At 36.4% G+C, this 22,235-nt stretch overlaps 1 protein-coding gene across 2 annotated transcripts in view; it reads left to right on the plus strand.

Annotated features, from left to right (window-relative positions):
• Positions 1-11,132, plus strand: part of PPP1CB (protein phosphatase 1 catalytic subunit beta) — a 42,569-nt gene extending 31,437 nt beyond the window's left edge. For both annotated transcript variants that reach the window (XM_023732451.1, XM_023732452.1), the window contains exons 7-9: positions 4,050-4,201; positions 6,872-7,006; positions 9,330-11,132. In XM_023732451.1, coding sequence (XP_023588219.1) covers positions 4,050-4,201; positions 6,872-7,006; positions 9,330-9,434 — 392 coding nt within the window. In that variant the 3' untranslated portion in view covers positions 9,435-11,132. The remainder of the gene's footprint in view (positions 1-4,049; positions 4,202-6,871; positions 7,007-9,329) is intronic.
• The last annotated feature ends 11,103 nt before the right edge of the window (positions 11,133-22,235 follow it).

The raw sequence follows: 22,235 nt of genomic DNA on the forward strand, positions 1-22,235 counted from the left end.
GTTTTATCACAAAAGATCCGGGCTGTTGATTCCTCTTACCTCGCTATTTCTAAATCCCTTCATTTAAGTCTGCATTGGTTAAATTAATCATAAGTTTTTTTAGCTAAAATAATTCTTTCTTCCTTAGTTGATGATATATTTATCTTTTAAATTATCTAGTAGTTTTCTGAGAAGAGCCCTGGCCGCACAGTGGTTAAATGGTAGGTGCAGTGGTTAAATGCTTGTCTCTTAACTGAAAGGTCAGCTGTTCGAACCACCATCTGCTTGTGTGGGAGAAAGATGTGGCGATTGCTTCCATAAAGATTTACAGCCTTGGAAACCCAATGGGGCAGTTGTACTCTGTCTTACAGGGTCGCCATGGATTGGAATCAACTCAACGGCCGTAGGTTTTGGGGTTTTTAGTAGTTTTCTGTTACTTTGTGTATTAGGAGTATTTTATTAGAGTTTTTAAGGGTCTACAAATTGAATATTTGGACATTGAGAGTAATTCTTAGATAAAAAACAACTCAAAAGCAAATTCCAGTTGTGATAAAATGCTATTGTTTAATAAATGGGCCTAGTGTAATTTATAAACAAATGATAGGCACTGTTGCCACTTACCCATTCTGTTGTCTTTAACATGTTTGTAATTGCTCATATTTGAGTACCGGTATATGTACTAAAAGAATCCCTGGTCTTGCAGTGACTAAGCACTCAGCTGTAACCAAAAGGTCAGTGGTTCAAACCTACCAGTGGCTCCACGGAAGAAAGATGTGGTGGTATGCTCTAAAGATTGCAGCCTTGGAGACCTTATGGGGGCAGCTCTGCTTTGTCCTATAGGGTCACTATGAGTTGGAATTGACTCAACAGCAATGGGTTGAGTTTTGGGGGGTTTTTTTGTTTGCTTTTAATGTACTAAGGTACCTAATCATGGTGTTCATATAACAAAAAGCCATGAAGATACACTGAATTGAGTGCAGTTAAGTTGTTCTGCTTCCTTAGTTCAACCTGTTTGAAACATTAATACCTTTCATACTCTTAAAAGTGTTAACATCGGCAAAATTGACCTTTCCCTCAATTTCTGGTGAATATTTTTATTACAAAAACTACCTTATTGGACTAATGGTCCCATTGTTATCTGTATGATCAGACCCACCCTTTGCGTGTTGTATTCATCAGTCCTCAGTAAATTTGAATATGTCTAAAATGGGAATTGCTTGGGGTGATATAGAGTCTAGAAATCTTTTTATATATTAATAACGTTATATATGAAAAGAACCAGAGACTGTTTAACTTACTAATATCAGGATTGTTTATTGGTGATTATGTAAAAGAAAATCAGTTATTCATCAAATGGAGGTTGAGTTGGATAATCGCTAAGTTTATTTCTCAGTCTTAAAAATTAAAGATTCTATAGAAAGTGTCAGCAGTTCCTGTATGACACAAACTTAAACACTTAACTACTAGCCAAAAGGTTGGCAGTTTGAACCTACCCAGAGGCACCTCGGAAGACAGGCCTGGTGATCTGCTTCAAAGTCACATGAAAACCCTGTGAAGCATTTCTTCTCTGCACACATGGGGTCACTATCAGTTGGAATCCACTCGATGGCAACTAACAATGTTGTTGTTGTGTGCCATGGAGTTGATTCCGACTCATAATGACCCTATAGGACAAGGTAGAACTGCCCCCATAGGGTTTCCAAGACTGTAATCTTTTCGGAAGCAGACTGCCACATCTTTTTCTCACGGAGCCGCTAGTGGGTTCAGATCACAAACGGTTAGCAGCTGAGTGCTTAACCACTGCACCACCAGGGCTGTCTGCAACAACATAGAAAATATCAAAATTATTCATGGACCAGTACCTGAGCAAAACCTGGCTAAACCTCTAAATTAGACCGTAAAGAACATACATTTTTGAGGTTTGTTTTCAGATGTCATTGGATTGTTTCGCTCAATGTACTGAAAACCTGTTGATATTACTCTTAAGTGCTACTCATGAGTAAACATCAGCCATTATAAACTGTTGTGCAGATCCTCTGATGTCAGTAAGCCTTCTCAAATGCTGCATATCTCACAACTTGTATAATACAACTTATTGTATTGATTATAAAAGGGAAAAACATGCAGTTTTACCACAGATTTTGATTGTAATTATAGAATATATTTGACTTAACTTAATGGAAATTGTTTAATATTTTATTAAAATTTTATTTTTTAGATAAGGTACAATATAAATACATATTTCAAGTCATTACATCTTTAAGGTTTATAGTTTATATGTAAATCTTCAGTTTTATATGTGATACTTTATTCTCATTTTAGCATGTTTTAATGAGAAGTTACTGAGATGCTAAAATGATTATTTTGAGCTTTGGTGGTGTCTGTATTTCAAAAACTTAATTTTTGAATGGCTGTTCATTAGGAATTAAAATTACTCTGAGGTTCGTATCTTGAATGCGTTAAGATTGAAGAATTCTAGATTGTTGTTGCTGTCAGTATTTGACCTTCTATGCCTCTAGACTGTCATATTTCCCAGATAATTCCTAAAGCAACTACATTCTGTTTGTACTCAGTTTTATTTCACACTGAAATTATATATTCTTCACACAGTGGCTTTCTGTCACTGGAATCTGGAAACAAAGTATGAGCATTATAGTGTGTGTGTTTTAAAGAATCAGCAGAAGTTTTTAAGAAATATCAATAATAGAAATTAATCTTGCCACCAGTTCTACAGAGTTTTAAACAAAGACAAGCTGTACTATGACTCAAAGATCTCCTTTCCTGCTAAACTACATTATAAAGTTTATTAGTTACCAAAAAAAATATTAAAAGTTGTGTCATTCTATAAAGAATATATGGTACTGATTTTTTACTGTCCTTCCTTCCCTCGGCACCATGGTTCTTAGAAAAGTACTTAATACTGCTATCTCAACTTCCACTCCCTCTTAATCCCACTACAATTTGACTTTTACCCACTGTCTTCCCCTCAGTCATCAAGAAGCTGCTTTTATTAAGCTGATGATCTAATTATAAGCGGAAGATTTTTGGTCCTCATCTTACACCACTCGTTTATAACACATGAAACTATTAATTTCCTACTTTTAGAAAATTCTTTCTCCTCTATTATTTCTTCCCTTTGTTTTGACCATTTCTTCTCAATATTTTTTGTTCATCTTCCTCCCTTGCCTGCCCATTAAATGTTTGGATTTCCCAGAGTTCATTTACTGGTCTTCTCACTTTATATTCCCAAGGTGGTCTAAGTTCCTCCTAAAATTTCCATAGCAATTAGTATGATGAAATTCATAAATACTTTCAGCCTTGATTTAATATTTTCCCAAAGCACTGCCAAAGCCAAGTATCTCATTGGATTCTGTCATTCCTCGTGGTTTTTTAAAATCCTCCAGGTCTCAGTAGAAAATGTTTTTTGTCCTCAGATTGATCTGTAGATCAGATTCCAGTGAAATCTCAACTGGGTTTTTCACAGAAATAGACAAGCTGATTTGGAAGTTTATGTGAAAAAGGAAAGGATCAAAAATAACCAAGATAGTCCTGCAGGAAAAAAATGAAGTGGTGATACTAGCCCGGCCATATATAAAGACTTACTTAAAAATTCTAGTGTAGAAGACTGTGTTATTGGCTCAGGGATAGATGAAATAGGCTAATGGAATGGATTACACAGCCCAGAAACACTATCTATCACTATAGGGAAAGGATAGCCTGTTCAGGAAATGCTGCTTGATGGGTTGTTTACCCATATGGAGAAACTATACACACACGAGGACCAACCTTTTTCATGTGCCTTGTTATGCTCAGCTTGTGCCATACAAAGATTTTCTATATATGGAAAGTACTTCCTTAAGAGGCCAGGCATAATTACATTTGTATGGTTGCTTTAACAAAGAGTGGGGAAGTTCAGTAGGCTTGGGATACTGGAGAGCAAGTGATTGTTGTTGTTAAATAAATGGAAGAGGAAGAGGGCAGGAAAATAATTGAAATGTGATGTAGATATACTTTGTTTTATAAATTTGGGTTTGTTTTGTTTTTTATTGCTATATGTTTATTCTTTGAAGGTTTGCTCTGTGATTTGCTGTGGTCTGACCCAGATAAGGACGTGCAAGGCTGGGGAGAAAATGATCGTGGTGTTTCCTTCACTTTCGGAGCTGATGTTGTCAGTAAATTTCTGAATCGTCATGATTTGGACTTGATTTGTCGAGCTCATCAGGTATGAAGTACAAAACTCTTGGATATTTTAGTATCTGTTAAATTCTTCATACCAAGTCTTCTCATTTTATTTTTGAGGAAACTCAGATCCAAGAAAGTTAAATGACTTTCACAAGGTAAGCAGTAGGAAAGGCAGAGCCAGGACCTAGATCTCACAGTTAACAGTCTAGTGATTTGTTCATCTTTTTTCACACTGTATCAAAAGAACATGTTTTTGCAATACATTGTAATCCTAACAAATTTTTTCAGTGCATTCCTGAAACTTTCTAGACAATATTTGGTCCGTTTTGATATGATCTTTAAATATATAGTGTAGATAACAAAATTTTGTGGACTTTGTTTAGATTTTAATGAAAACGAAAAAGACATTTTTACAACAGTTGAGGAAATTTGATTATAACTGGGGATTAGATATCAAGGAATCATTGTTCTAGCCGTGATAATAGCATTATTGTTTTGTGAGAAGAATATCTACATTTTTTTCAGAAATACATACTCAAGTATGTAGAGGTAAAATAGTATGTTTGGAATTTGCTTTAAAATATGTCAGCAAAGTAAAAAAAGGGGGAGGGGGGTTGGAAGGATAAATGAAACAAATATAGCAAAATCCTGGTAGTTACTGAATCGGTGGTGAGTAAATGGTAGTTTTTTGAACTCTTTAACTTTTGTGGATAGTTGAAATTTTTTTTATAAAAACATATATGTACAGTTTAGGTAGTTATTTAAATGTCCTCCACCAGCAGGTTGTGTGGTCTTTAAGGAGAGGATTGATGTTGATTTGAATACCCAGTGACAGTTACTGACGTATTACAGCATGCACTCACTCACTGTTGAATAAATGAATGGATAAACCAAAATTTATTTTAACAGTTCTTCAATGTCTTCAATATATCAAGTCCTCATGCTTGCAGTAACATACTTTTATGAGATGCATTGAATGAAAGGCATTCTTTAAAATCTTTTTTGGACATGTAACTTAATTTGAGACTACTAAAAATATTTGAAATTTGTAATTATAATACTTTTTAAGATTCCTTGTTATTTGTCTGTTAAAGCAAAATTCATTAAGTATATGCTGTAACATAATATTTCCCTTTACTCTGAGACTTTACTACCCGTGACACTTGACTACTTCTACCTGTTTGTCTGATCCTGTGTAATAAAAATGACTCATTATCTGCACAGGCTGCATATCACATGTCTCTTCCCTAGCAGAATTTCCTCGTTATTTAGTTGAAATGAAGTCATGTCTCCAGATCCTTTGCTTTGACCTTTTAATCAGTAAATCTTTGTTTTTATGACTTCAATAATTAAAATAAGCCTGTTATTACATAACAGCTCAGGGTTGCTAAATTTCCTAGCTAAAATACCCACCGATGTTGGGTTTTTTAACTACAGATCTCTATTCACTTGACTTTTCAAAAGTTGAGGCTAATAAAAATTAAAAAAAAAAAAATTAGCATGCGCAATTTTTTTCCAGAAACCTCCAAAATCTATTCTGCTTATTTTCAAAACGTGATCTCTAACATTGAGAGGCTTGTAGTGGGAAACAACGCAAACTATGAATACTTCCATTTAAAAAAAAGTTCATATAATAAATGTGTGAAAGAATGAACAAACTAAGAAACATGTACCAGGTGCCACACACTGTGCTGAGCCTGGGGAGAGAGAGGTCATAGTCTAACAGAAGAGGTTAATATCTAAATTGTACCATGTGTTTAATTGTAACAGAAGCATATATCTGCTACTGAGGATGGACGTTATACGACAATGTAAATTATTTTGGAGGTGCTTTCTTGTGTTAACAAGTATCATAGGATAATTTTGCTTATCAACCAGAACCACTTGTGGAGTTTATTCCGACTCATGGTGACTCCATGTGTGTCAGAGTAGAACTGTGCTCCATAGGAGTTTTGATGACTGATTTTTGTGAAGTAGATCGCCAGGCCATTCTTCCGAGGTGCCTATGGGTGGACTTGAACCTCCAGCCTTTCGGTTAGTAGTCAAATGTTTTAACTGTTTTCACCACCCAGGAACTCTTTGCTTATAAAGGATACCTAAAATAGACTTCAAAAACTAATCTACAAATTACATTAAGTAATTAAGGAAAATAATTATACATATAAAACTTTAATCTATCATTAGCTAATTTTAAGGAGCAACATCTGTAAATTAAGCTAAATTTAGTAATGTTTTCAGTGCGTTAACTATTAATATAGAAAATTAGAAGATGGAACAAGAAAAAAGCTTTTGGGAAAAGTCTTGTTTTTCATTGTCTGGTTACTGTGCATTGACTGAAGTATTGATGCATCGTAAAGAAGTACATTGTGTCCTAGCTCCTTGCAGACACTACGCCTGTTAGCATATTTGTTTTTGTTTCACGGGGAGCCTTGAAAGTGGTATAATTTCTAAACCTTTCAGTAATAATGAGTTTATTATTATTTCATTTAAGCTAAATTCCTTGAATTTATAGAAATAAATAGAAAAGAAAGTTATAGAAAAGGTAACACCAATTTTAATATTCTAAGCAAAGTTTAAAAAAAAAAATTGCCAAAACATTTTTTTTTTTTTTTTTAAGATCTTTGCCACATTAATCTCCATTAATACGGATGGTTGAGAATTACCATAAATAAGTTTCAGTGTGTTTTTCTTTTGACATTTCTTGTGACAGGTGGTTGAAGATGGATATGAGTTTTTTGCTAAACGACAATTGGTAACCCTGTTTTCTGCCCCAAATTACTGTGGCGAGTTTGATAATGCCGGTGGAATGATGAGTGTGGATGAAACTTTGATGTGTTCATTTCAGGTATGATATAAATATACATTTATAACGACTGTCAGTCTGATTAAAACTACTGTCAGAAGAATTTTTCTTTTAGATTTATGATGTTTCTTTGAATGAGGATAGAAAATAGATTTTATTCAGAAGTGATTCTCACTTACAGATGCATTAGAGATTTCTGTTTTCAGTCACAGAAGTTCCATCCTTTATGAAATATATCAAATATGAGAGTTTTAGGAAATCTAAGTATTATCAGTTCATCTTTGATTCAGATGTTTTAAATTGTTAAATTCCGGTATGACCTGTTGGATAGTGGCTTACATGTTAAAAATGTGAATACAATCAACAACTTAGTATTTTGTTTTTGTTTGCAGGGTGAATGGGTGGGAAAGACATTGGAGAGGGAGAATAACAAACTCAGATGAAAATAAAAAAAGTAGAATAAGAAAAAACTTTCCATATAATCTTAAAGTACCAATTTATAAACATAGAAAAAATTACATTTTCAAAAGAGGCCAGCTCTAGCTTTAGTGTGCTGCTTACAAATCAGTTTTATTTACTGACCAAAAAAACTTAAATACTTTGTTTTTACGAAGGTTATTTTATGTCCTTGACAGGCATACAACTGTATTTCTGTTTTTAAAAGTAAGATGCTATGTGATCCCTCTCTCACTTTATTGTGTTATACCATTTCCATCAACTAGTACAATTGAATGGTAAGTGGTTGACTTCTCATTGCCAATTTAAGGATGGTCACCAGGCCTTATCCTTTGACAGTTGCCAAATGGAGCTGGATTAATATATTCTTTTCACTGAGGCACTGTGATGACTCTGAATAGTTCTAATAAATATGTCATAGATCTTTTGTATTTGGGACACATTTTTCTTGTAAAATCATAAAAATTTTTATCTAAAATGTAGGTTAAAGCTCTGTACACGCACCAGAATTACTGTAATAAAAAAACTCAGACAATAACAAGTGTTAGTGAGGATTAGAAGAGATTGAGACCCTCGTACATTGCTGGTAGGAATGTAAAATAGTGCAGCAACTTTGGAAAACAGTTTGGTAGTTCCTGAAATGTTAAGTATAAAATTACCATATGATCCAGCAATTCTCCTAGTTACCTACCCAAGGGAAATGAAAACTTTGCATCCACACAAAAACTTAAATACGAGTATTCTTAGCAGCATTATTTTTCGTAGCCAAAAAGTGGAAACAACCTAAATGTCCATAAACTGATGAATGATTAAACAAAATATGGCATATCTATGTAATTACATAAACAAATGAAGTATACTGATACATGCTACAACATTGATAAACCTCAGAAACATTATGCTAAATGAAAGAAACCAATCACTCACTATAAGACCATATGTGGTTCTGTTTATATGAATGGGTAGATTAGGCAAATCAGTAGGAAAAAAAAGGTTGGGGATTGCAGGGAGGCCAAGGGCAGGAATGAGGAGTGACTGCTAATGGGTATGAGTTTCTTTCTGGGGTGACGAAATATTCTAAGATTAGATTATTGTAGTCATCGTACGACTTACGTTGTGTGCCATCAAGTCGATTCTGACTAATAGCGACCCCATGTGACAGTAGAAAGAACTGCCCCATAGTGTTTTCTTGGCTGTAATCTTTATGAAAGCAGATTGCCAGGTCTTTTTCTCATAGAGCCACTGGGTGGGTTCTAACCACCAACCTTTTGGTTAGCAGCTGAGTGCTTAAGCATTGTGCCACCGGGGCCCCTTATACAACTCTGTAAACACACTGAAAACCAGTGATGTGTACACTTTAAATGAGTGAACTTTATGGTAAGTAAATTATATATTAATAAAACTTTTTTTTAAGACCTATTTACATGTAAAAAATTTAAAATCTGAAGTTTGTAACTTGCTGACGATTACCTTGCTAAATAGTGCCAGAATTATGATTCGAACCAACGTCTTTTGATTCTTAAACCAGTGTTCTCTCCCTCACCGTGGAGATACACTAATTTGAAAAAAATTTTATTTAGATCCTTATGAATTAGGTAGTTGATAGGGTTGGTGTACTGGAGGGTTTGTGACTGAAGTATGAATGGAATGACACGTAGAATAATATTGTGCAGTAGCATTTCATTTGACTTTAATATGGTATATAACCCAATATTATTCAGACATGTAATGTGAGAAATATTTATGGAACTTGGCCAGTTTGTCTTACATTTTTATTGTACTTTTACAACTTGGGCCATTTATTGAAGAACCCATGTCGTAACACTGTTTTCTTAAGATTCTGAAGGCCAATTGTGTAACTTATTTGCACTGGAGAGAGTAACACTGTTAATAAATTATTTACTTTAAGATATTGAAACCATCTGAAAAGAAAGCCAAGTACCAGTATGGTGGACTGAATTCTGGACGTCCTGTCACTCCACCTCGAACAGCTAATCCACCGAAGAAAAGGTGAAGAAAGGGACTCTATAAAGAAACCATCAGATTTGTTAAGGACATACTTCATAATATATAAGTGTGCACTGTAAAACCATCCAGCCATTTGACACCCTTTATGATGTCACACCTTTAACTTAAGGAGACGGGTAAAGGATCTTAAATTCTTTTCTAATAGAAAGATGTGCTACACTGTATTGTAATAAGTATACTCTGTTATAATATTCAGCAAAGTTAAATCCAAATTCAGAATTATCCATTAAAATTACATTGTCTCGTATCACAGTTTTTAAAGTTGAAAAGCATCCCAGCTAAACTAGATGTGATAGTTAAACCAGATGAAAGCATGATGATCCATCTGTGTAATGTGGTTTTAGTGTTGCTTGGTTGTTTAATTATTTTGGGCTTGTTTTGTTTTGTTTGTTTTGCTAGAATAATGGCAAATATTTTTAATTTTCTTTCTTTAAACATTTTTAAAAGTGAAATGTGGGAAGAGCTTTAAAGATGGTCACTGACTTATTTCCCCTTGCTTTTATCTACTTATGTACCTGTTTGATCTTCTTAAGAAAATTTATGCCTCGATACAAGAAAAATGAATTTTAGAGATTGATGGTTTAAAAAATACGCCAACTGTCCAATCCAGTGATTTAATCAGTTTGACTGGGCGAACTTTGTAGCTGATAGTGAATGCTTTGCTTTATACAGAAATTGCCACTGATTTGGATTTGTGCACTCTAATTTTTAACTTATTGATGCTCTATTGTGCAGTAGCGTTTCATTTACCATGAAGATAAGGCTCATGTAGCATTGCCCAGCTAGTTGGAAATGTGATTATGTGGTACCTTGGCTTTAGGTTTCAATTCGCACGAAACACCTTTTGGCATGCTTCGCTTTCTGGCAACACCCTCACCTGCGTTGTTTTTATTTTTTGGGTTTTTGTTGTTGTTGTTTTTAGATCCACAGAACATGAGAATCCTTTCTTGACAAGCCTTGGGAAGCTGACACTATCTCTTTCTTCCCCCCTTCTATAAGAAGGATGTTAATATTTAAGTGAATGCTGGTCAGTGGGACATTTTGTCAACTTTGGTTATTGGGTGCTTAACTGTCTAATATTGCCACTTGAATGTTGTATACGATTGTAAGGCTTTTGTCACTAAAGATTTTTATTATTCTGATTTTTCATGATCAAAGTTCATATAATGTTGTATAGACATGCTTTGTAGTGAAGTATGGTAGCAATAATTTCTGTACATGATCAAGACTTTATTGCAGCATTTCTTTTCCTGTTCTCTGTTTTTTTTTAAAGGGTTAATATTAACAAATGGCAAGTAGAAAAGTCAACATAAAGATAGTCTATAATAGAACAAGAACTTACAGGACACAGATTTGTGATTCTTTGGATGTGATTCTGTAAGCTTTTATTGAGCGCCGTCAAATTTGTGTCAAAGGGATGGACTTCAGATTTATAATGCCCTTCTATATGTGCTGCCATAGATGTGAAATTCTTGACCTTAATATTGTCTTTGAAAATGTTAAATTGTGAATTCTGTTAATTTACATTTTATGAATTGGCGCATTGTATTTACTGCAAGAAATATTTGATTTTCAGCACAGTGCAAAGTTCTTTAAAATGAGTACATCTTTTTTTCTAATTCCATTTTGTTTTAAAGCACATTTTAAATGTAGTTTTCTCATTTAGTAAAAGTTGTCTAATTGATATGAAGCCTGACTGGTTATTTTATCTTTTTCTTTATTACAATGAAACAATTTGCAAAACACATTTTATTCAAATAGATATTATGTCCCTAAAGTACATTGAATTGATTCTTTTCTAAAAGTGCTCATGAATGCCATAATGAATTAGGTTTAAGTCACACAGGCCTTTATTGTGATCAAATATCTTCCTAATTGGAATGTAAGTTGAGCAATTTCTAATCAAATTTTACGTGTGGTACTCTTGGTAGTCATATTGAAGTGGGTCCAGAAAACAAGCCCTTGGGCAGCCTTTATTAATCTCAGTATTATCATACCTCATTAATTCAGATCCTCTTGAGTTTTTGTAATAATTCATCCAGGTCAAGACCGAGTATTTATGAAAGATAGTCATGACTTAAGCAAATTAATATTGGTCACTAAATTTAAAAGGTGGGCATTTATCATGCTTAAAAACAAAGCATTCTTAAAAACCATTTTAGCAGCTTCTAGTCACAAATAGAGTGTTTATTACAAATATTATTTACTTGACAGCATTGCTATTTGAAATAAATAAAACTTCCATTTCTTAGGAGAACAATATCCTGTGATTCCAATGTCACTAATTTATATTCTTCTTCCTCTTGCTAATGTTTTCATTTTAATGGTTTTCTGTGTACAGATTTATCTTTAATCCAAATGTCATGATATTTCAAAATTATTATTAAACACACTTAGATTTCTGTGGAAATGTGATGGATCACATGCACTATAGATTTCTGTTTTTGAATGGAAAGGTTCAAATGGACAGCTCTTTGCATTTGAAACTTTAAAATTTATTGTTTCAGTTTTGCACAGAGACATATTTTAATCCCATGATCAGCAACACTGTTTATGCAAAGTGTTGAGTAACCAGGTACCTTGAGCCTCTCCAACTGCCTAGCATCCACATTGTGATGCCCCTTGATTGAAAAGAGTACCGGAACACTCCTGATGTTATTTTTTAAAAATAAAAAGTACCACTAAGAAGAATTTTACAGCTCACAAGGTGGTTAGTTTTGATCAGGCTGACTTTGCTGTTGCTACCCTGCGCTGCTCCTGTTGCTGCTTCCTTGGGAGTCCATGCCTGAATCGCAGCTGTGCCTGAGGAGACACTTAATTGCCTGACTATACTAGTGGCATCTGCTTAGAAATATGTTGTTCATTTGTCTTAGTAGATTTCCATGTTTTATAATTTCTTAAAACAGCTAAAAAGTGATTAGGGGAATTTTTAAGTGACAGCATACTTTGCAAAATGAACAGTAATTAAACAGGAAATAAAGTGGTTCTATGTAAGTATATACCTAGAGTTTTATTTACATTAATTTGCTTTCTAATGTTTCTTCAGTAAAAGGGAAACTTAGACATAGTGTAACATTTTTAATCTGATAAAATAGAATTTTACCTGTATGTTTGAGGGCCAGAATTTCTAAACAAATCCCCTAATTTAAAAAAAGAAAGCTTGTTTCCTTAGGCCATCACCCCCTACATTGCTTGACATACCATAATCTTCTTTAATTTCTCTTTGTAACTCTCTTTCTCATTCAGATTGCCAGTGTTTTATTAAACCTTATTTTTACAAAAAAAAAAATCAAATCCACTTGCCATCCAGTCAACTCTGACTCATAGCAACCCTATGGGAGGGAATAGAATTGCCCCAGAGGGTTTGCAAGGAGTGGCTGGTGGATTCAAACTGCCAACCTTTTGGTTAGCAGCTAAGCTCTTTAACCACTACTCCACCAGGGATCCTTTTTGTTTTTTTTTTATTTTTACAGAAGTGGCCGTAAACTTTTGCTTCTTTCCTTTTCAGGATCTTTGAGATCTTAGCCAGTTAATGTGGTTATAAAATCTTACTTGTAACTCAGATTGTTTTGGATATCTATAGGGTAGGAGATCACAATGAGTCTGTGTGTATGAGAGAGAGAGAACACAAAACTGCTGGAGGCTTATAGGTTCAGCATTCCTTTCAAGTATTGCATGCAAAAATGTGGGAACCTTGGATCTATGCCTGGAAGCTTTCAGTCAAGCCTGACCTGGGGTCACCAAGTAAGATGTGTGCTGATTTTTGCAGCTGCCTAATCTGAAAAATTCAATAGATCAGTAAGTAATACACAACTAAATACTTAGAACTCTCACAGATTATTACATCAGTTTATTAAAAGACACTAACTTGTAGCTAAGTAACAGTGGCACATAAAATAAAGGATATAAACCGTGAGTACTTTGCTCAGTAAGCAAAGTGTGCACCGGGTTACAGTAAGCAAGCAGTACACATGGGTTTAATTGTTTACTTAATAATCTTTAGTGAACAATTTCGCAAGGGTTTGTGGTGAAAAACAGTTGAAATTGTGCACTATGGATTAGTAAGTAAGCCCATGCGTACTTTTACCCGTTTATTGGGTAATCCGCCCCTGACTGTACTGCTTTAAAAAAACATCTGTATGAGACCAAATGATCAACAATTACCCTTAAGGCAAAGATGAGAAGGTACAGGGGCAGGGAAAATAGATTACTGCAAACCGAACAACCAGAAAAGAGTTAATGAGAACATTGACACACTGTGAAAAATGTAACCAAAGTCACTGAATAATTTGTGTAGAAATTGTTAAATGGGAACCTTAGGGATTGTAGCCCATCTCTAGCTGGGGCATGGTAACTCCACTGAAATTAATTGATCAATCATACCAAAGACCTAGGTTAAATCTTTCTTTTATTATACTGTAATGCCTGAGTCAGAGACCCTAATCTTTTATCAAGTGAGTTCCCTAAACTCTTTGCATATGGTCACTTTCAATATAACGCAACCCTGATCTGTGCCATTTTTAAAGGAGCATCAGTTATTCCTTAGACCCATTAGTATGCTAATTTAAAACTTTGTTACATTTGGTTCTAAAAGCCTTTAAACCTAGATGAATTTAATTGTATGTGAACAGAACTTAAGCTTATATGGGCAGAGATTTTTTTTTGTCTCTTGTTCACTGATGTATTTATCTCCAGCTCCTGAAGTACCTGGTACATAGTGGGCATGCAAATATTCAGTGGCAAATGAGCTTCAGAACTGTCTACTTACATTACTACTTTGACACCTTGACCTTTTGGAGAAATTTGCCAAAAATACTCTGATTTTTGTTTATTCTCATCCGACTGCTTTTGTCTCTTAAGAAGAATGATCGAGTAGCCTCAGGAGAAAATTGGTCTGGGTCTGTACTATCAGAGTAAATAGTTTCATGTCAAAGTTATGATTTTTATTTGAGAAATATTGGTAAATATAAGAAGTTAATGTGTTCAGTTGCTTGAAGCAACATTTTACAGCCAGCATCCTGACAGGCACCCTGGGAAGGAGGTTGCCTCTTTTTAGAATCAAAACATTCTGGGATTCTTGTGATTACTTTCTTGCCTACATTTTTTGTAGATTCTTTGTTTTATGATCTTCAAGTCACCTTTGTTGTGACTACTTCACGTATTTTTTAGGGAAATGGTATAGTTTGTGTAACATTTTGTGTCAAAGTTCACTCAGTGAATATGAACACTTAAAACCAGGAATCAAAATTTGAAAGTGAAGAGGCTGATGCCTCATTTAACAATTAAGCATTATGCTGTAGAAGCAAGTGTGGAGAAAGACCAACAAAAGACATTTTCAGTAAGGAACAAAAAAGGAAGGAAGTGAGGTGTCCAGTGGAGAAAAAAGTTCTAGACAGAATTTTAACACAGTTTTTTCATCTTGTTCAGATTCATTACTGTTCTGGTAGTTCTCAGAGCTTGTTTATCTTTCATTCAGGAGCACAACTAGCCAGGCTGAATTCTTGGTCCCAATGCAAAATTCCAAGAAAGGGATTTGATTGACCTAGCTTGGACCAAGGGCCTGTATGAGTCCATCAAGTGAGGAAGTGGAGGAGCATACTTCCTGAACATAGCAGCTAGTGATTTGGGAGGCTAGGGAACATAATTCCCAGAAATAAGGTACTGAAAAGAAAATCCAAAGGTGTCCTCTACGATATACTTTAAAAAGTACCTAGTCACAAAAGGTCTGAAAATACAAAGCTGGCAAAGATGTAGAGTAATAGGAACTCCTGCTTAAAATTGGTACAACTGGAGGGCAGAGCTAAGGTGACAGACTAGTCAGATTCACTAAGCTATCCTGCTGCATCAGAGACCTGAGAAACCAAGTAAAACAGATACAGATGTCAGTCGTAGAACCCTGAACGTTAAATGAAAGGGTGAAGTATTAGGTTGCAAGTTACTGAATAGAAGAAACTGATAGAAAACGGGGAAGGAATAGAGATACAGAGGGAGGCTGTGATCAAATGGCATGACTCAGCATTGCCATCTTGGAATAAAGCCAGCAGCCCCACATGAAGAAAGGCACCTCCACAGAATTCCCAATAGGAGATAGAGGTACGGCGCAGACACACCCAGGACTAAGACCACGTTTGCTGGCTGCAGCTCAAGGAGAAGCCTAGACTGTTTCACCTGGTAACTACAGGAGCACTGTCTTACAACCCCCAACCTTCTGGTGAATGGCAGCTATAACTGCCCCATTGAAACAATCCCAACTGCCAGGAACCAGAGTACCAACCCACCCTACTGCCCTCCTCCATCTAGCCCCCTCTGACCCTGCTTTCACACCTTCCCACCAGCTCTGGACCCCTCTACCTGCTGCCCAAAGCCCTGAGGGGACCCAGCCCTGACCCCAGGACCTTTCCTGCTGGCTCCAGACCCTTCCTGCCACCTGCTGTGACACTCAGGGGACCCAGCCCGGGCACAGGCAGGCCTCTTCCTACCACCTCCAGACCCCTCCCACTGCCTGCCCCGGCACCCAGGGAACCCGGCCAGGAGCCCTGGCCTCTTCCCACAAGCTCCAGACCCCTCCTGCTGCTGCCACCCACTGTGACCCCCAGTGGAGTAGGCCTGAACCCCAGGTCCCTTCCTGCCGGATGTGAGCCCCTTTCTGTCAGCTCTGGAACTCTCCCACCACCTGCTGTAGCCCCCAGGGGACCTGGCTAGACCTTAGGGTACTTCCTGCTAGCTCCGGACCCTACCACAGCCCCAAGAGGACCTGGCCCGGACTCGAGGCTCCTTTCTCCCCACACCAGACCCCTTCTGCTGCCTGCCACGGCTCTAAGGAGACCTGGCCCAACCCCAGGCCCTTCCCGACCAGGTTGGGAACCCCCTGCAGACCAGCAGCCCCATTCCAGGCCCTAGCTGGTTCACACTGCAGACAAACGACCCATCTCCACCCCTTCCTTTCCTGCTGAACCTGGCCTGCTGCACCATAGCTGAGCAACCAGCCTTGCACACCAGGACAGGGTGGTGAGAAATATCGTGCCTACAGATAACAAAGCATGCCCAGCCCACCTGCCCAGACATAAAAGAAAAAAGCAGGACAAAACAAACCTACAATCAATAAGTAATAACTGAATGTTTCGGAGACAGCAGACATATCAAAACATTTAAAAAAAAAAACAGGACAAGATGGCTCCAGTAAGTGACCAGAAAAAAAGCACCAGTTGACCTTCCAACAGAAGAAAACGCACTGGAACTACCTGATAGGGAATTCAACAGTCTAATATTCAGGGCTTTCCAAGAGATTAGCAAAAAGATCAAGGAAAACACAGACAAAATCATTGAAAACATAGACAAAACCAACTAAAACATAGCCAAATCAAGTGAAACACAAAGCAATAGAATAATTCAGGATAATAATACAAGAACAAAATGTTGAACAATTAGAAATCATACAAAAACAGCAATTAAAAATCCAAAGATAAAAAAATTTCAGAAATGGACAACTCAATGGAAAGTTTTAGGAGCAAATTTGAAACAATAGAGGACAGAATAAGCGAAATTGAAGACAAAGCCATGGGTGCCACTTTGATGAGGAAAAATCAGAGAAAAGAATGAAGAAAACCTAAGAACGATGTGATGAAAAGCTGACCATCCAAGAAGCTCAGGGAACCCCATATACGATACACTCCAAAAGAAACTCACCAAGACATGTCATAATCACACTTGCCAAAACCAAAGACAAAGAATCCTGACAGCAGCTCAAGAAAAATGAAAAGTCACATACAAAAGGGAAACTCAGCAGAAGCCATTCAGGCAAGGAGGCAATGGGAGAGTATATGTAAAACCTTGAAAGAAAAAAATTGCCAACCAAGAATAATGTATCCTGCAAAACCCTTTCTCAAATATGATGGCAAAATAAGAACATTTCCAGATAAACAGAAATTAAGGGAATTTGTAAAAACCAAACCAAACTTACAAGAATTATTAAAGGGAGTCCTTCGGTTAGAGAACCAACAACCTGAATCTAGGACACAGGTCAGTATCAGCCAATACCGACTGAGGTAATGAACTTTCAAGGATAAAACAAAGCTAGATTCAAAACGGAACTAGAGACATCAATCTGTAAATGACAACAATGTCAGGACAATAAAGGGGGAATACGTGGGATAGATATAGAACTTTCAAATGGAGAGGAAGTCAAGGCAATATCAAGTAATAAAAGACTGGGCAAACTTAAGAGTAAATTTCAAGGTAATCACAAAGAAAGTTAACAAACCTACTCATCAAAATAATGAAGAAAAAGTTTCAGTAAACAAAATCTACAATAACAAAAGAAGTGAAATTTCACATATAAAAGGAAGTCAGCACAGTAGAGTAAGGGAAACAAGGAAAATGTAAGCACCACAGAAAACAAAAGCACTACAAGATAACAGCAATAAAGTCACACATCAATAATCACACTGAATGTAATGGCTTAAATGCACCTGTAAAAAGAGAGAGTGACAGAATGGATATAAATACATGACCCATCAATATGCTGTCTACAGGAGATACATCTTAGACACAAAGGCATAAATATACTAAAAACCAAAGCATGAGAAAAATACATATCAAGCAAACAGCAATAAAAAACGAACAGGAGTGGCAATACTAATCTCAGATAAAATAGACTTTTAGGCAAAATCCACCATAAAAGAAAAGGAAGGATTAAAGGGACAATCCACCTTGGGGACATAACCATAATATCTATGCACCCAATGGCAAGGCTCCAAAATACATAAAACAAATTCTAATAGCACTGAAGAGAAACTGACAGTTCCACAATAATAGTAAGAGACTTCAACACACCACTCTCAGTAAAAGACAGAACATCTAGAAAGAAACTCAGCAAATATAGATCTAAGGGTGACAATCAACCATCTTGACCTCAGAGACATATAAAGAACACTCCACACAACAGCAGCCAAGTATACATTCTTTTTCAACGCCCATGGAACATTATCCAGAATAGACCACATCTTAGGCCACAGAGCAACCCTCAACAAAATCCAAAACACTGAGATAATACAAAGCATCTTCTCTGAGCACAACACCGTAAAAGTAGAAATTAATAACAGGAAAAGCAAGGGAAAAAAATCAAATACATGGAAACAGATAACACCTTCCTTATAAACGACTGTAATAGAAGAAATCAAAGATGGAATCAAAAAATTTGTAGAATCAAATGAGAATAAAAGCACATGATACCAAAACCTGTGTGCACAGCTGAGGCAGTGCTCAGAGGTCAATTTACAGCAGTATATGCACACATCAAAAAAGAAAAAAGGGACAAAATCACAACATCAGCCCTACAACTCGAACAAATAGAGAACAGCAAAAGAGGCCCACAGCCAACAGAAGAAAGCAAATAATTAAAGATAAGAGCAGAAATAAATGAAATAGAGAATAGAAAAACATAAAAAATCAACAAAACCAAAAGTTGGTTCTTTGAAAGGATCAACAAAATCAACAAACCATTCAAATTGACAAAACAAAGCAGGAGATGAAGCAAATAACCCATATAAGAAATGAAATGGGGGACATTACAACAGACCCAACCCAAATGGAAAGGATCATATCAGAGTACTATGAAAAACTGTACTCAAACAAATTTGAAAACCTAGAGGAATTGGACAAATTTCCCGAAACTCACTACCTACCTAAACTAACACAAACTGCTGTAGAAAATCTGAACACACCCATAACAAGCGAAGAGCTTGAAAAGGTTAAAAAAAAAAAAAACTCCTGCCTAAAAAAAAGTCCTGGCCCAGATGGCTTCCCTGGAGAATTTTACCAAACATTCAGAGAAGAGCTTGCACCAGTACTGCTCAAACTATTCCAGAACATAGGAAAGGATAGGCACTTCCAAATTCATTCTATGAAGCCAGCATAATCCTGATACCAAAACCAGGCACACCACAAAAAAAATTACAGACCAGTATCTCTCATGAACATAGATGCAAAAATTCTCAACGAAATTCTAGCCAATAGAATTCAGTATCATATCAAAAAAAATAATACACCACAATCAAGTGGGATTCATACCAGGTATGCAAGGATGGCTCAACATTAGAAAATCATCAATGTAGTCCACCACATAAATAAAAGAATCACATGATCATCTCAATTGATGCAGAAAAGGCATTAGAAAAATTCCAACACCCATTCCTGATAGAAATTCTCAACCAGATAGGAATAGAAGGGAAGTTCCTCAGCCTAATAAAAGGCATCTCTACAAAACCAACAGCCAACATCATTCTCAATGGAGAGAGGGTGAAAGCATTCCCCTTGAGAATGGGAACAAGACAAGGATGCCTTTTATCACCACTCCTATTTAACATTGTGCTGGAAGTCCTAGCTAAAGCAATAAGGCAAGAAAAAGGGCATCCAAATTGGTGAGGAAGAAGTAAAACTATTCCTATTCATGAATGATATGATACTATACATAGAGAACCCTAAAGACTCTACAAGAAAACTACTAGAACTAATAGGTTAGCAGAGTAGCAGGATACGAGATCAACATACAAAAATCAGCTGGATTCCTATAAACCAGTAAAGAGAACTACAAAAAGGAAATCAGGAAAGCAATATCATTTGTAAGAGCCCCTAAAAAAAATGAAATACTTAGGAATAAATCTAAACAGGGACATAAAAGAACTATACAAAGAAAACTACAAAACACTACTACAAAAAACCAAAAGAGACCTACATTAAATGGAAAAACATACCATGCTCATGGATAGGCAGACTCAACATTGTGAAAATGTCAATTCTACCCAAAGCAATCTACAGATACAATGCAATCCCAATCCAAATACTGACAGCACTCTTTAACGAGGTAATTAACTTTATATGGAAAGAGGCCCAGGATAAGAGAAACATTATTGAAAAAGAACAAAGTAGGAGGCCTCATACTACCTGACCTTAGAACCTATTGTACAGCTATAGTAGTCAAAACAGCCTGGTACTGGTACAAAGACAGACACATTGACCAATGGAACAGAATCGAGAACTCAGAAGTAAATCCATCTACCCACGGCCATCTGATCTTTGACAAAGGCCCAAAGTCCATTAAATGGGGAAAAGACAATCTTTTTAACAAATAGTGCTGGCAAAACTGGATATCCATCTGTAAAAAAATGAAACAGGACCCATACCTCACACCATACACAAAAAATAATTCAAAATGGATCAAAAACCTAAATATAAAACCAAAAACTATAAAGATCATGGAATAAAAAGTAGGGTCAACACTAGGGGCCCTAATATAAAGCATAAACAACATACAAACCATAACTAACAATACACAAACACCAGAAGATAAGCTACATAAATGGGATCTCCTAAAAATTAAACACTTATGCTCATCAAAAGACTTCACCAAAAGTGTAAAAAGAGAACCTACAGACTAGGAAAAAAATTTTGGCTATGACATATTCAACAAAGGTCTAAACTCTAAAATCTATAGGAAAATCCAACACCTCTACAACAAAAAGACAATCCAATTTAAAAATGGGCAAAGAATATGAACAGACACTTCACCAAAGAAAACATTCAGGTGGCTAACAGACAAATGAGGAAATGCTCGAGATCATTAGCCATTAGAGAAATGCAAATCAAAACTACAATGAGATACTATCTCACCCTGACATTACTGGCACGAATCAAAAAAACAGAAAATAACAAATGTTGGAGAGGTTGCATGGAGATTGGAAGTCTTATGGACTGCTGATGGGAATGTAAAATGATACAAATATTTTGGAAAACAATATGACACTTCCTTAAAAAGCTAGAAATAGAAATACAATAAGATCCAGCAATCCCACTCCTAGGGATATATCCTAGAGAAATAAGAGCTGTTACACAAATAGACATATGCACACCCATGTTCTTTGCAGTATTATTCACAATAGGAAAAAGATGTAAACAACCTAACTGCCCATCAACAGATGGATAAACTATGGTACACACACACAATGAAATGCTACACAATGATAAAGAACATTGATGAATCCTTGTAACATCTCACAACATGGATGAATCTGGAGGGCATTATGCTGAATGAAATCAGGCAATCAAAAAAGGAAAGATATTGTATGAGACCACTATTATAAAAGCACACGAAAATGTTTCCACACAGAAACAATCTTTGATGGTTACAAGGGAGGGGATGAGTGGGAGACAAAAACACTAACTAGATAGTACATAAGTGGTAACTTTGGTGAAGGGTAAGACAGTACACAACACTGAGGAAATCAGCACAACTTGACCAAGGCAAAGTCATAGAAGCTTCACAGACACGTCCAAACTCCCTGAGAGACTTATCTGCTGGGCTGAGGGCTAGGGACCATGGCCTCAGGGGGACATCTAGCTCAATTGGCGTAAAGTCTATAAAGAAAATGTTCTACATCCGACTGTGGTGAGTAGCGACTGGTCTTAAAAGCCTGTGAGTGGCCATCTAAGATACATCTATTGGTCCCGTCCTTGCTGGAGCAAAGGAAAATGAAGACCACCAAAGACACTAGGGAAAGATTAGTCCAAAGGACTAATGGACCACAACTACCACAACCTCCACCAGACTGAGCCCAGAGCAACTAGATGGTGTCCAGTTACCACCACTGACTGCTCTGGCAGGGATCACAATGGAGGGTCCCGGACAGAGTGGGAGAAAAATGTAGAACAAAATTCAAATTCACACACACTAGAGACCAGGCTTGCTGGTTTGACAGAGACTGGAGAAACCACGAGAGTATGCCACCCCGCA

The sequence above is a fragment of the Trichechus manatus genome, unplaced genomic scaffold (assembly GCF_000243295.1).
Source record: "Trichechus manatus latirostris isolate Lorelei unplaced genomic scaffold, TriManLat1.0 scaffold00052, whole genome shotgun sequence".
Lineage (NCBI taxonomy): Eukaryota > Metazoa > Chordata > Mammalia > Sirenia > Trichechidae > Trichechus > Trichechus manatus.